Source organism: Heptranchias perlo, chromosome 35 (genome assembly GCF_035084215.1).
Source record: "Heptranchias perlo isolate sHepPer1 chromosome 35, sHepPer1.hap1, whole genome shotgun sequence".
In the NCBI taxonomy this organism is placed as follows: Eukaryota; Metazoa; Chordata; class Chondrichthyes; order Hexanchiformes; family Hexanchidae; genus Heptranchias; species Heptranchias perlo.
Genome location: NC_090359.1, coordinates 5,556,892 through 5,572,483, shown reverse-complemented (window position 1 = coordinate 5,572,483; position 15,592 = coordinate 5,556,892). Strand labels below are relative to the sequence as shown.

The following is a 15,592-nucleotide window of genomic DNA, read 5'->3' as shown; positions in this document are numbered from 1 at the left end:
AAATTTCATCTGCTACGTGCCCGCCCATGCCACCAGCCTAACGATAACATCTTGAAGTATATCAATATCCTCCTCACTGTTTACTACCATTCAAAATTTTGTTTCATCTGTGAATTTTGAAATTGTGCCGTGTCCACCAAAGTCCAATTCATTAATATATATCAAGAAAATAAGTGGTCCCAACACCGATCCTTGGGGAACACCACTGTACACCTCACTCCAGTCCGAAAAAAATCCGTTCACCACGACTCTCCATTTCCTGTAACTGGGTTTATCACAGTTTGCTGGCACACCAGCCTATATATCTGGATATATTCGTGTCGGGGCTTATCAGGTTTTCCTGCAATCCCCAGCCTATATATAAGTGTTTATCGGCGTTTAGTGGGATCAACAACCTGTACACATGTGTTCATCGGGGTTTACTGGGGTTACCAGTTAATATATCTGGGTGTGTCGGGGTTTGTTGACACCACCAGCCTATATGTCTCAGTTTTTCGTGGTTGCCCTGTGTCACTAGCCAGTATATTTAGGTTTTGCGTAGATATTCACGTCTAACTGGCTCAGTCTCCAATAAGACAAGTTCTGAAGTAGCTCCGATGTAAATAGAGTGTATTGAGCTTTGCCGATCTTAAATAAGAGGTTTTATGCGGTCAATGCCTCCACTTTTAGTCGGATTTATTGGTGTCATTCTACAAATATAACAGAGGTAATTGAGGTGAGTGCTTCCAACACAATAATCTTGATTAGGTGCAATGGTAATGCTTATTGGGATCATTGACTCAGGGGGAAGACATGTCTTGGAGACAACGTTTCACTGGATTCACTCCCGAGCATGAGGTTATTTTTTGAACAAGTGCGAAGTGCTCGTGGTTTTATTGGTCACTGGGGTCATTATCCATCCGTTCAGCTGCCTCAGTTGCTTCCCCCTTCTCATTATCCGCCATTATACACGAATCCAACCCTCCCACATCACCTCACACACACTCTGCTCCTGAACCTCTGTCTCTCTCTCTAGTTTCTCCCATCTGCCCAAATATCGTCTCTGACCCAGTCCCATCTAGGAGATTCACCGCAAGCTTGGTCACAAAAATTGTACATTTCCACCTCTGGAGCATCTCCTGCTACAATCCTGATCTCATCCGATCCACCACTGAAACTCTCATCCGTGATTTCTCATCTACATAATCGACTATTCCAATGTTCTTCTGATCGGCTTCCCATCCTCTACCATCCATGAAATTCAGATCATGCAAAACTCTGCCGCCCATATCCTATCAGCGACCCAATCCCACTCCCACACTAATTGTGGCCAATAAAACTTATTGTGGTACTTGTACGCGTGTATGAAGGTGCAACATTTAACCTCGTCTCCGGGGTTTCATTTGAATGGAAATTCCACTGTTCTTGTTAAAGATCACGGAGTGAGAGTTGTTGACTTCATCTGTTTGTTCAATGACTGTAATTAAACCCAGTCAGCACGGGACATCATTTTCTGACTGGTTGAATTCTCTCTGCTATAATTAAGGAAAATCCACTCAATGTGTCATTCGGAGAATTGCTCCCAGCATCAGGACCAAATATCGAATCATCGCTTGTTACTGACGGGGAAATAATGTCTCTTAGTTTTATGATCAAGCTCAAGATTCTATGGGCACTTTATGATATACAAAGGATTTACTTCCCCATCCTGGCTGCGTTCGGCGTCCCGGGTAAGTCACTATCTGCACCTGGCACTTCAGGAAGCCGAGTTTAACAGCTTGTGACATTTAATCCGCCTGTCCAGCTCTTTATTTTATTACTTTACTACATTACAACAGTGACTACACTGCAAACTTCATTGGTTGTGAAGTACTTTCGATCCTCCTTACGTTGTAAAAGGCGCTATCAAATTGCAATTCTTGTGTATGTTAGATAATGGCCTATGATCCACTAATGTGAATTCCCATTCATTGGTGTAAGTTCAATGAAAAGTGTTTCCTTAGTGGTCACTTATTAGTACAGTCCAGGCGATGTTATGAAGGTCCCGGTGTTCTTTCAGGCGACAGCACAAGCCATGTGACTAGATCATTCCCTTAATTAAAAGTGTGCATTCTTCTGTACATACTGAGTCCGACTGTCAAGTGAGAAACGTTTAATGAGCTCACACTGCCTGCAATTTCGGCAGAATATGGTTAGTTATTTAGTTGCACAGATGAGTCAGACCAGATAAATGATAAATGCACTGATGATCCAATCTCGTTCAGCTCTCTCGCTTTCCACCGCTTCATGGTCTACGTTGATGTCACTGTCTCTCAATGGTTAAATTAGAATGGTTCAGCAAGCTGATGTTTATTATTATTCAGATCATTTCATGATTTTATTTACAATAATTAATCTGCATTAACAACCTAATCCAGTGCCTGGTTGGCACAGATCTTCGTTTCTCTGATCTGGACCCACAAACATTGCAATGGGCGTATTCTGATAGTGAAACTCACTCGATCTTTTGTTGTGCATTTTACGATATATGAATTGGAAGTTTATTGAATTCGCACCACGGAAGGGAAAGAGCAAGATTAACACTATTTGACGAGAATTCAGATCATAGGTAGGTATGAAGGATTAGATGTGAACTGAGGAGAATTTCTTTCGCCCAGAGGGTGGTGGGGCTCCGGAACTCGCTGCCTTAAAGGATGGTAGAAGCAGAACCCACAAATCATTCAAACAGTACATGGATGTACACTTGAAGTGCCTTAACCTACATGGTTATGGACCAAGTGCTGGAAAGTGGGATTAGGCTGTTAAGCTCTTTTCGACCGGTACGGACACGATGGGCCGAATCGCCTTCTTCTGTGCCGTAACTTTCTATGATTCCATGGCGTATTATATTGCCAGTAATGTTATTGCACCATTTAAAGTAAACGTTCGTTGTTACTAATATTACCAGTAATTTAATTAGAAAATTTGCCTGCAAAATTAACTACATTACATTACCATTTTTTCTCTTTGTATTTTTGATGCGGAGCATCTCACCTGACCCTGAATATCCAATTACCGAACATGGAGCTCAGCGCGTCTGTAACTCCGTTCATCCAGTAATTGACCACTGGGAATCAGGGAGCAGAGTATCAGATTGGGCCTCACTTATAATGTAAAAAACAAACAGGAATTGAAATATTTAGTATTTTAGACGAGGAGCAGAAAAGTGGATTCATTATCCCTCGAATAGATTATGTCGACTTCGACGGGCTGTTCCTGTTTCACCTTGTCCAGAACAGTGGAACAGTAGAGAACGAGGCCTCAATTGCAGGGTGCGTGGCGAGCGTTAAAGTCAAAACGAAGCTGCAAAAACAATATTTATCTGTCTGAGTGGCCAATCTATGGAACAGACTCCTTAGCGAGACGATGGAAGTAATTAGTATTGATTCATTCAAACGCAAATGAGTTAGGTTTCTTCCAGAAAATAATATATTGGGCAGAGCAGATGAATAATATAAGACATGACATATGGTAAATGTAGCATGCTTGGGAGCAAAAAAAGTGATTCTGGGTCTATGTTTCCCAAAAGACTGGGGTTTTCCTCATCTCATGTCCAGGTCTGTTGCTCGTAATTCCTTGAACAACAGACAATGGGTGTTGTTATCTCACTATTCCACCCAAAGGGCATCAGCGATTCGACGATTACTCTTCCTCCCAGGGCCCTTTTATCCATTCCCCACCTCGGGACATTAAATCTAGGTATCACCCCAGCAGCTAACTCACACACGCTGCAATTCAAACATGCAAAAATCCCAGCGTTTCCTTCCCCCGCAGGCTCAGGTGTCGGTGAGGCTCTAACTTTCCGTTTGATTACTTTTATATTCATTCTAAATTAAGTTTCTGTTTTTAACCATATTTCATTTGATCGCGTTGCTTCACTAATTTGCCGATTCATGACTCTGATTACAAAGCCCGCCACGCCTAAAATAATCCGATTCCATCACTGGAGGCAAAGTCAAGCTGCAAATCTCTTGGCGCATTTCAGTTGATTGTGAAGAACATTAATGTCCCTGTTGTATAACCTGCTCCTTTATTTCACTGGCAACGCATCAAATTAATGTTTTTCACTGTGTCTGGTGAATAATTTCCCTATTTCCTCCTTGCATACAGTTAACGTGGTGACGATTGTGATCCTGTCTCGGGGAAAGTGCGGTCTGTCCAAATGTGTCACTCGCTACCTGGTGGCGATGGCAGCGGCGGATCTACTGGTCGTTATCATCGATCTGATATTAAGGCAGGTTCCTATTGTTTATCGGGATCAATTTCGATTTCTGTGGTACGTTGGAGTGTGTAATATCCACGCCGTCCTGCTTTATGCAGTCACAGACTGTTCAGTCTGGTTCACGGTCACTTTCACCTTTGATCGATTTGTGGCCATTTGTTGCCAGAAGCTGAAAACTAAATATTGCACCGAGAAGACGGCGGCTGTGGTTCTCGGAACAGTTACTGTGCTGAGCGGCTTGAAGAACATTTTCTGGTATTTTCTGTATACATGGGAGTATTGGCTTTCTAATAGTTCCTGGTTTTGCCGGGTTTCAAACGGTGTATCTCGATCGCTCGCCTGGGCGGTCGTTGAATTAATGCATTACATTTTAACACCATTTATTCCATTTCTTTTGATTGTACTGCTCAATGTATTAACGGTCAGACACATTTTAGTGGCCAGCAGAGCTCGCAGGCGAATCCGGGGTCCGAGCAGTGGGGAGAGTTCCATTGACCCAGAGATGGAGAACCGAAGGAAATCCATCGTTGTACTGTTTGTTATATCGGGGAATTTCATCCTGTTATGGGTGGTGTTCATGGTGTGTTCTATATTGAAACGGTTGGATTATTTGGGATATCCTGTCCCCCTGCCCACATTTGTACGAGAAATCGGTTTCATGCTCCAGCTCCTGAGTTGCTGCACGAACACTTTTATTTATGCAGTGACCCAAAGGAAATTCAGAGAGGAGTTGAAGAATGGAGTGAAATATCCCCTCGCAATGATGGTCAAATTAATTAGATGAGAAAACCTCACACTTTCTAACATTCTCAGGTAATTTTGTTTCCTGTTCTGTCGAATCCAATGTGTTGCTTTTTTTACTCTTAATATTTTGTGAAACATTTCACACTATGGTCCCGTCTTAAAAGTAAGTTAATCTAACCATTCTTAACGAGATAGGACCCAGACATGATCTATCCACCGATGCGGTTTGACCGTGTAATTGCCCTGGAGCGGTTAGCTGCTTTCGACAGTCCTGTGCTCAACACGCAGTCCGGGGTGATTTGGGAATGACCCCTTGTTGTGATTATTTCCAAAAAATATACCATTTGTGACCAATGTCCGGTCATGCAGAGGATGTTTAGTACCTCATTGTTGATAAGCTTCTCTGATCTCTGATCTTTGAAGGAACACTTTTTGAAAAGCAAGATAGACACCAGGAAACAGTCAATGCAGCAGGTAGACTTTGGAGGTTATTAATCTGTGCACAGTCACTGGGACAAATAGAGAAAAAGAATCAATGTTTCAACATTAATTCCAATCAACCCGTACGCCTCAGTCTAAGAGTGTTCTGTTTATTGGTCACAGCTTCGGTGCAGATGTTGAACTGATTGCATCGAATGTATTTAATCGCGTTCAGTGTTCTGTATCTTTCACCTGTGGTTGAATAAAGCAGATTTTGAATCGAACTAAAAGACACTTAGCCCAGTGATAACTTGGTCCACCGTTACAGAGATTGTAAGAGAACAAAGAGATCTGTAGCAGATCAATATTGCTCCACTCCCTGTATACTATACTCGTGGGTCCACCTGCAGCACATTCCCAAGTCCCGTTACAGCAAACTCCCAGATCCAGGTGCAGCTCACTTCTGGATTCCAGCACAGCACACTCCCCGCTCCCGGTAAAGCACTCTCCAGTGCCCCGGTACAGCAAATTCCCGGGTCCCGGAACAGCACACTCCAGGGTCCAAGTACAACACATTCCAGAGTCCTGATAATGCACAGTCCGTGAGAAAGGTGCAGCACACTTCCGGTTCGCCTAAGGGCAACTCCCCGGTCCCGGTACAGCAAACTCCTCGGTCTAAGTATCGCATCCTCCCGGTTTCCTGCACAACAAACTCCACCTTGCCGGAAAAGCGCTCTCCCCGGACCCAGTACACCACATTCCGGAGTCCCGGAATAGCACATTCCAGGGTCCAGATACAGCACAGACCAGAGTCCTGTTACTGGAAGGTCCCTGATCCAGGTACAGCACAGTCCAAGGATCAGGTGCAGCACATTCCAGGTTCGCCTTACGGCAAACTACCCGATTCGGGTACAGCACGCTGCCAGGCCCCGGTATAGCACACTCCCGGGTCCCGGTATAGCACGCTTCCGGGTCCCGATAGAGCACACTCCTCTTTCCCGGTACACCACTCTCCCCTATCCCAGTGCACCACACTCCTCATTTGCCCCTTGGCTTTCTTGGTAATTACCTTAAATTTGTGTCCTCCAGTTAGCAACTCCCCTACCGCTGGAAACAGTTTCTCCTTATTTACTCAAAACACCTCATTATTTTGAACACATCTGATCAATCTTCCCTTAACCATCGCTGCTCTAACGAAAGCAATCCCAGCTTCTCTCGCCTCTCCACATAACTGAAGTCCCTCATATCTGTGCCATTCTTGTTGATGATACAATTGTTGTGTTCCAAAATACATCCACATATTAGTGTTGCCCTGTGGACCCTTCGGTTCCTCCGGCCTACCGTGTTACAATGACAGATGAGAGATTTAATGCAGCGTTTTAGTATTACTTGTTTATAAGTGGGATGATTGGTGACAGCTGATTGGGTGGAAGAGCCGGCCTGAGGTCTGTAAATCAAAAGAACCAAATACACAATTTCGATGTTCGTGAAGCAGACATACATCGCTTTGAACTGTGTTCAGGAAATTGAGAAGGGAAAGATGCTGCCTGGTGTCATGGTGTAAACGGTTGAAATTTCTCAGTTTACAGTTAATGATCCGCTGAAAGGTCAAGCGTCCTTTTCCAGTTGCCGTGTGGGACAAGTTTAGCGTTTTAGCTGAAGATGAAGTGTTTATTTTTATTTGGTTCTAACCAGTGAAAACACGTTTGTCACAAACGAGACGATGTGGAACTCATGGGTTACCTGTCCATGTTTCCGACATCATGTACAACTGGAACAAGGATTCTCCTGAACACGTTTCTGTGAATTTTGAAAACGGTTCTTGACGAGTATTCGGACTCTGAAAATTAAGAGGCCACAAATGAAGCGGTTTGATAAAATTCGAATGAGTGGGATGAGGCTCGTGTTGAGCATAAAAGCTGCCAAAGATCAATTGGGCCTAATGACCTGTTTCTGCGCTGTAAATTCTGTGTAATCTATGCAAACGTAGTACTGGAATATCTCCGTCTCTGAAGGACAATGTTTAATGAGGCAGAGATCTGACAGTTCTCGATTTAAAATCTTTAAAACAACAACAACTTGCTTTCATATATTGCGCAAATAACGTAGTAAAAGTCCTATGGCGCTTCAAAGCAGCGATTATCAAACAAAATTTGACACCGGGCCACATGAGGAGATATTAGTACAGGTGACCAAAAAGCTTGTTAAAAGTGATAGATTTTCAGGAGCGTCATCAAGGAGGAGAGAGAGGTGGAGAGGTTGAGGGAAATAATTCCGGAAGTTATGGCCTTGGCAGCTGAAGGAATGGCAGCCAATGGTGGAGCGAAAGAATTTGTGGATATGCAAGAGGCCAGGATTGGAGGAACGCATAGATCTCGAATGGTTATAATGCAGGAGAGGGTTATAGCGATAGGGACGGGCAAGGCCATGGAATGATTTGAAAACAATGATGAGAATTTTAAAATTGAGACGTTGCCAGAAAGGGACCCGATGTAGGTTAGCGAGCACAGGGATGAACGGTGAAGGGGAATTAGTAAGAGTTAATATACGAGCAGCAAGAGTTGTGGATGGATCTCCATTTTAGGGAGCGTGATAGGTGGGAGGCCGGACAGGAGAGTATTTTACGAGCCGAGTCTAAAGGTAACAAAGGCATGGATGAGGATTTCAGCAGCAGATCAGCCGAGGCAGGAATCGAGGCCATGGATATTATGGAGCTGGAAGGAGGCAGTCTTAGTGATGGAGCGGATGTGGGGTCAGAAGCTCAGTTCAAGGTCAAATCGGGCGCCAAGTTTGCGAACAGTCTGGTTCAGCGTCAGGCAGTGGCCAGGAGAGAGAAATAAAACAGCAGACAATTTCTGCCAGTCCAGCCAAGAAGCTGCATTGGCAACTCTGGTGAGCAGCTCAGAAAATGACTTTGTTCTCTGATCAGCACTTTTACTGGAAACATTTGGATAGTTAGAAAGACCACCTGTATTTGAAATTTGCCATTTGGATGGTTAATACTGAGTTTGGCTCGGCTGATCTGATTTGTTTCTTCTAACAAGTACGATACCTTTCAACACCCACCGTTAATTTCAATTAGTTAGATTAAAACAAGAGTCCAGTAATGTTGCTAAGAAGGATAGCAAGCCTGAAAATTGGGAGAGTTTAGGAAACAGCAAAGGACGACCAAAAATTTGATAAAAAGAGAGAAAATAGAACAAAAAAGTAAACCAGCAAGAAATATAAAAAACAGATTGTAAGTGCTTCTTCGAGAATATACAAAGGAAGAGAGTAGCAAAAGCAAATGGGGGTCACCATTGACCAGAAACTGAACTGGACCAGCCATATAAATACTGTGGCTACGAGAGCAGGTCAGAGGCTGGGTATTCTGCGGCGAGTGACTCACCTCCTGACTCCCCAAAGCCTTTCCACCATCTACAAGGCACAAGTCAGGAGTGTGATGGAATACTCTCCACTTGCCTGGATGAGTGCAGCTCCAACAACACTCAAGAAGCTCGACACCATCCAGGACAAAGCAGCCCGCTTGATTGGCACCCCATCCACCACCCTAAACATTCACTCCCTTCACCACCGGCGCACTGTGGCTGCAGTGTGCACCATCCACAGGATGCACTGCAGCAACTCGCCAAGGCTTCTTCGACAGCACCTCCCAAACCCTCGACCTCTACCACCTAGAAGGACAAGGGCAGCAGGCGCATGGGAACAACACCACCTGCACGTTCCCCTCCAAGTCACACACCATCCCGACTTGGAAATATATCGCCGTTCCTTCATTGTCGCTGGGTGAAAATCCTGGAACTCCCTTCCTAACAGCACTGTGGGAGAACCGACACCACACGGACTGCAGCGGTTCAAGAAGGCGGCTCAGCACCACCTTCTCAAGGGCAATTAGGAATGGGCAATAAATGCCGGCCTTGCCAGCGACGCCCACATCCCGTGAACGAATTAAAATAAAACGTTGTTCCCTTAGAGGCTGCGACAAGAGAAATTATAATGTGGAATCAGGAAATGGCAGATGCGTTAAGCAAATATTTTGTATCTTTTCTCACAGTAGGAGATACAAAAAAATACCAGAAATAGTGAGGTACCAATGGTCAAGTAAGAGTGAGGAACTTAAAGTAATTATTATCAGTAGAGAAAAAGTACTTGAGAAAATAATGGAATCAAATCCTAATAAATCAGAGAGAGTGGGAACAGTGTGAATCAGAGAGTTTGGGAACAGTGTGAATCACTGGGATTGGGAATAATGTGAATCAGAAAGAGTAGGAAAAGTGTGAATCAGAGAGAGTGGGAACAGTGTGAATCAGAGAGAATGGGAACAGCGTGAATCAGAGAAAGAGGGAACAATGTGAAACACTGAGATTGGGAACAGTGTGAATCAGGGAGACTAAGGAAAGTGTGAATCAGGGGGAGTCTGAACTGGGTGAATCATGTGGAATGGGAACAGTGTGAAAATTGGGAGTGGGAACAATGTGAATCAGAGAGAGTTGGAAGAGTGAAGATTGTGAAGAGTGTGAAGATTGCAAAGTTTCAGCCAGCACCAGGGTTGAAATCGGCGAATTTGGACCAGCCTGTTAAACCTCCCGCCTGATTTTCCTTGTAAGGAATTCGAATATCTCTGTTTTTCGCATCGCTGAAATGTATGATTCCCAGCAATGGTCGAAGATCCCCATCCCCTGTAGTTGGGTGATCAGGGGTTAAAAGGTTCCAGCGGTGATATTAGCTGTAAGGAAATTTTGTGAAGACTTAAATGAAATTTGGCCTTGGAGTAAGTTGGAGGAGTGATCTCCTGATTCACAGCATGGTTACCTCATGGCGTCAGGTTTATTAATGCGGAGAAATCAACAGGTAATGTACTCTGTGCTGATCGTGTGATTGTATTAGGCACTGATATTAATGATTGATTATCTTTAATTGGATGTGTTCAAATGCTGCGATGTACTTCAGTCTTGGCAATCTTTGCAGCTGCTACTAAATTAAGAGCTTCCCTCGAAGCAGCAAGCTCCATCATTAAAACTCCCACAGCAACATCCAATTCACAACTAGGGGCCTCAGACATTCCAGCAGGACTAACCGATCGAATGATCACCAGTTCAACTCAAATAAAGACAAGCACAAATGTTCGTCCAACATTTTCCACATTTTCTCTGCTCTTGTAAATACGGCCCAGGTCAGTGACCTTGTACTTTAAACCCACCTCAATAATGATCAATTCAGGCAAATCAATAAAGCTGCAATAAGATTAGTTATTGTTTCTGGGACCATAAATATTAATGTTCAAGGTCGCATTAATAATATTGCAAGGATTGTTAATGGATATGTCGGCTAGATGTCTGTGGAATGTTTTCGTTTCTCCTCAGTTAGATGTTTCCGGGATGTTTCCCGGGTCGCCCAGTTACGAGTTTGTGGGTGTTTCTTTTTTTATCTTCACAACTTTACTTCATTGCATGAATTTGAAAGATACACATAGTTGAATGCAAAAAGACACAATTTCAAGCAATGTCGTTCGAACCAATGTCACGCAGATCGAACACACTATGATCTCAATTTTACAATTCAATATACTGTACATATCTTCTAAAGTATTCTCTACAATACAAAGTGTGGTGGCCTAATATCGAGGCCTTTCCACATAGCTCCTTTGCAGAGGTCGCACCTCGCCTCATTGTGTGTGGTCCTCGGAGTGTGCCAGTCATGGACAGCTCCTTCAACTGGAAAACCTGCATGTGTTGGGCGGACCAAAGGGCCTTCTTCTCCGAGTTAATGGTCTTCCAGCAGCAGTTGATATCTCTCTTGTTGTTTGTCCCGGGATCAGCCCATCGAGCACAGCGTCCTGTTGGGGATGAACTGGGACAGATACCAACGCATCTCTCTCCACACGAATGAGCAGTCAATCAGGAGGTGGGAGTCGGTATCGTCCCGGCCGCAGCTTCCAGAGCAGCTTGCGGTCGTGCTGAGATTCCGTGCATGTTGGAACGACTGCACTGAGAGGGCCCGTCTCATCACCATCCAGGCGACACCCCGTTTCCGAAGTTCTGGTGACGAGACGTTCTGCCACATTGCATCGACCGTCTTGTCGAGAAACTGCCCGATCAGATCCATTCTCTCATTTCCCTGCAGGACTCTCAGAACATTCTGTGCCGACTACTGTCTGACGGCCATATGGTCGAAGGGTTCCGTCTCAGTCACTTCTCCACCTGGTGATGGGGATGGTCCAACTGGATGGACATCCTGCATCTGCTCGGCCAGCGTGACAAGACACAGCCTTCTCAGTGTGTTGGACAGTTGGATACTCTGCACGTAATGACACTTGGTGTTTGCGTACTGGGGCTCTACACATATCTCGAGGCAGCCACACACAAAGCTGGCCACCAGGATCAGAGTGGCACTGAGTTCGCAGTTCCCTCCTTTGTCTGGGGGTTTGTACATGGAGTCCCTAAGGAAGGATTCTACCTTCAGATACAGTAGAGGATAGCTTGGGTGAAAATAACCACATTTTGGCGTGGAATGGGCCAAACCTTGGCCACGTAGAGCAATAGCACGAGTTCCTCACACCTGATCACCAGGTTCCTGCCGGATATGGAGCGGGCGCGCCCCCCACATACCATGCTTATGTTTGGCCTTGGCGACCCGCTCCTCCCAGTTCTTGGTGCAGGTCTGGGGCGCTCCCGAACGAGTTCTCCAGCACCCTCAGATAGTCCCTGATGGTCAAGTGGTCCAGTGATCGGGTCTCTCCAGTGACATGTTTGAGGGATGTTTCCCAGGATGTCCCAGTAATAAGATTATGGTGTGTTTCTGGGGACTCCCCACTAAGTGTCAGCGCGATGTTAGTTAGATATTTGTGGAGTCTCCCCCATGGTTTCCTCAGTTAGATGTTTGTGGGGCATTTCCTGGAACTTCCAGATTGGGGCTCGTGGGGTGATTCCCGACTCTCCCCTGTAATGTGTTTGTGGGATGTTTCCCGTTTATCCCCAATTCGGTAATTTGTGCGGTGTTTCCCAGGTCTCTCCAGCTTTATGTTTGTTGAGTATTTCTGGCGTCTCCCCAGTTAGATGACTATGGGGTGTTTCGCGGGTCTCCCCAGTTACGTGTCTGTGGGATGTTTCACGTTCACCACAGTTCGGTATTGAATAGAATTTTAGAATCATCGAAATTTCGGACGGAAAAAGAGCTATCCATCCTAATCGCTCTTTCCAGCTCTTGCTCCATAGCCTGGTAGGTTATGGCACTTAACATGCACATCCAAATACTTTTTAAATGCGATGAGGGTTTCTGCCTCTACCACCCTTTCAGGCAGTGAGTTGCAGAACCCACCACTCGAGGTGAAAAAAATTCTCCTCAACTCCTCTCTAATCCTTCTACCAATTACTTTAAACTTCTTTCCCCTGGTTATTGAGCACTCTGCCCAGGGAAACAGGTCCTTCCTCTCCACCCTATCTCGGCAACATATAATTTTATACAACTCAATTAAATCTCCCCTCAGCCACATCTATTCCAAAGAAAACAACTCCAGCCGATCCAATCATTCCTCATAGCTAAAATTCTCCAGTTCTGGCAACATCCTCGTCAATCTCCTCTGTACCCTCCCTTGTGCAATCACATATTTCCTGTAATATGGTGACCAGAACTGAACGCACAACAAAAAATGCGGCCTAACTTGTGTTTTATACAGTTCTAGCATAACCTCCCTGCTCTTATATTTTATGCCTCGGCTAAAAACTGAAAGTATCCCGTCTGCTTCCTTAACCACCTGATCAAACCGTCCTGCTAACATCAGGGCTCTGTGGACATGCAGTCCAATGTCCCTCTGTTCATCTGCAAACTTCTTAATCATGCGCCGTACATTTAACTCTATACAAACCACAAACATGAATGTACCCAGTACTGATTTCTGTGGAACTCCACTGGAAAGAGCCTTCCAGTCACAAAAACACCCTTTGATTCCGACCACTGAGGCAATTTTGGATCCAACTTGCCACTTTCCCTTGGATCACAAGGGATTTTACATTTCTGACCAGTCTGCCATGTGGGACCTTGTCAAAAGCCTTGCTAAAATCCATGTAAACAACTTCAAACGTGCTCCCCTCATCGACCCGCCTTGTTACTTCCTCAAATAATTCAATCAATTTAGTCAGACAGGACCTTCCCTTAACAAATTCATGCTGACTGTCGTTGATTAATCCGTGCCTTTCTAAATGAAGATTAATATTGTCCCTAAGAATTGTTCCCAATATTTTGTCCACCCCAGAGGTTACGCTGACTGTCGTGCATTTACTCGGTCTATCCCTTCCTCCCTTCTGAAACAATAGAATGTTTGCAGTCTTCCAGTCCTCCGGCACCACGCCTGGAGCCAGAGAGGCTGGAAAATGATTGTCAGAGCTTCCGCTATTTCCTCCCTTACTTTCCTCAACAGCATGGGATACATTTCATCCGGCCCGAGCGATTTATAGAGTCATAGAGTCGTAGAGTTATACAGCACGGATAGAGGCCCTTCGGCCCATCGTGTCCGCGCCGGCCATCAAGCCCAGTCTAATCTAATCCCATATTCCAGCATTTGGTTCGTATCCTTGTATGCTATGGCATTCCAAGTGCTCATCCAAATGCTTCTTGAATGTTGTGAGGGTTCCTGCCTCCACAACCCTCTCAGGCAGTGAGTTCCAGACTCCAACCACCCTCTGGGTGAAAAAGTTCTTTCTCAAATCCCATCTAAACCTCCCGCCTTTTACCTTGAATCTATGCCACCTTGTTATAGAGCCCTCAACGAAGGGAAAAAGCTCCTTAGGATCCATATCTACTGTCAATTATGCTGAACCGCATAATATTTCCTCTCTCTCTATGTTTGTCCCAACCAAAATTCACACTCCTCCACCTTATCTACAATGACTTCATCGTTTCCCTCTTTCTTGAAGGCAAACGCAAAGTATTCATTGTGAAACATACCGACAACTTCCGCCTCCACACACTGGTTATATTTTGGTCTCCACTCGGCCCTATTATTTCCTTAGTTATCCTCTAGCTCTCTATGTATTCATAAAACATCTTTGAGTTTTCCTTGATTTTACGAGCCAATATTTTTTCATGTCCCCTCTTTGCTTTCCTAATTTCCTTTTTAATTTCACCCCTGCACTTAAAATACTCCTCTCGGCTTTCTGCAGTATTGTGCTCTCGGTATCTGACATAAGCTTCCCTTTATTGCCTGATCATACCCTGTATGCCCATGTCGCCCAGTTTATACCACCAAGCTAGTCCCAATTGCCCGCACTTGGCCCATATCCCTCTATACCCATCTTACCCATGTAACTGTCCTAATGCTTTTTAAAAGACAAAATTGCACCCGCCTCTACTACTGCCTCTGACAGCTCGTTCCAGACACTCACCACCCTTTGAATGAAAAAATTGCCCCTCTGGACCCTTTTGTATCTCTCCCCGCTCATCTTAAATCTATGCCCCCTCGTCATAGACTCCCCTACGTTTGGGAAAATATTTTGACTATCTACCTTATCTATGCCCCTCATTATTTTATACACTTCATAAAGATCACCCCTAAACCTCCAACTCTCCAGCGAGAAAAGTCTCAGTCGATCTAACCTCTCCCTATAAGTCAAACCATCAGGTCCCGGTAGCATCCTAGTAAATCTTTTCTGCACTCTTTCCAGTTTAATAATATCCTTTCTATAATAGGGTGACCAGAACTGTGCACAGTATTCCAAGTGTGGCCTTACTAATGTCTTGTACAACTTCAACAAGACATCCCAACTCCTGTATTCAATGTTCTGACCAATGAAACCAAGCATGCTGAATGCCTTCTTCACCACCCTATCCACCTGTGACTCCACTTTCATGGAGCTATGAACCTGTACTCCGAGATCTCTTTGTTCTATAACGCGCTACCATTAACGGAGTATGTCCTGGCCCGATTCGATCTACCAAAATGCATCACCTCACATTTATCTAAATTAAACTCCATCTGCCATTCATCGGCCCACTGGCCCAATTTATCAAGATCCCGTTGCAATCCTAGTTAACCTTCTTCACTATCCACAATGCCACCAATCTTGGTGTCATCTGCAAACTTACTAACCATGCCTCCTAAATTCTCATCCAAATCATTAATATAAATAACAAATAACAGCGGACCCAGCACCGATCCCTGAGGCACACCGCTGGTCGCAGGCCTCCAGTTTG

The 15,592-nt window shown here is 44.7% G+C and overlaps 1 protein-coding gene across 1 annotated transcript; it reads left to right on the top strand.

Annotated features, from left to right (window-relative positions):
- The first annotated feature begins 1,612 nt into the window (after positions 1-1,612).
- On the top strand, positions 1,613-5,024 carry LOC137301993 (probable G-protein coupled receptor 139). The gene is made up of 2 exons (XM_067971707.1): positions 1,613-1,709; positions 4,129-5,024. The coding sequence occupies exons 1-2, from the start codon at positions 1,613-1,615 to the stop codon at positions 5,022-5,024; spliced, it is 993 nt and encodes a 330-aa protein (XP_067827808.1).
- Positions 5,025-15,592: the final 10,568 nt, after the last annotated feature.

Excerpts from the sequence above, each read along its gene's own strand:
- LOC137301993 (XM_067971707.1), top strand. The coding sequence starts at position 1,613 with ATGTCTCTTAGTTTTATGATCAAGCTCAAGATTCTATGGGCACTTTAT. Across the intron at positions 1,710-4,128 it reads GGCTGCGTTCGGCGTCCCGG|TTAACGTGGTGACGATTGTG; the intron begins GTAAGTCACTAT and ends CCTTGCATACAG.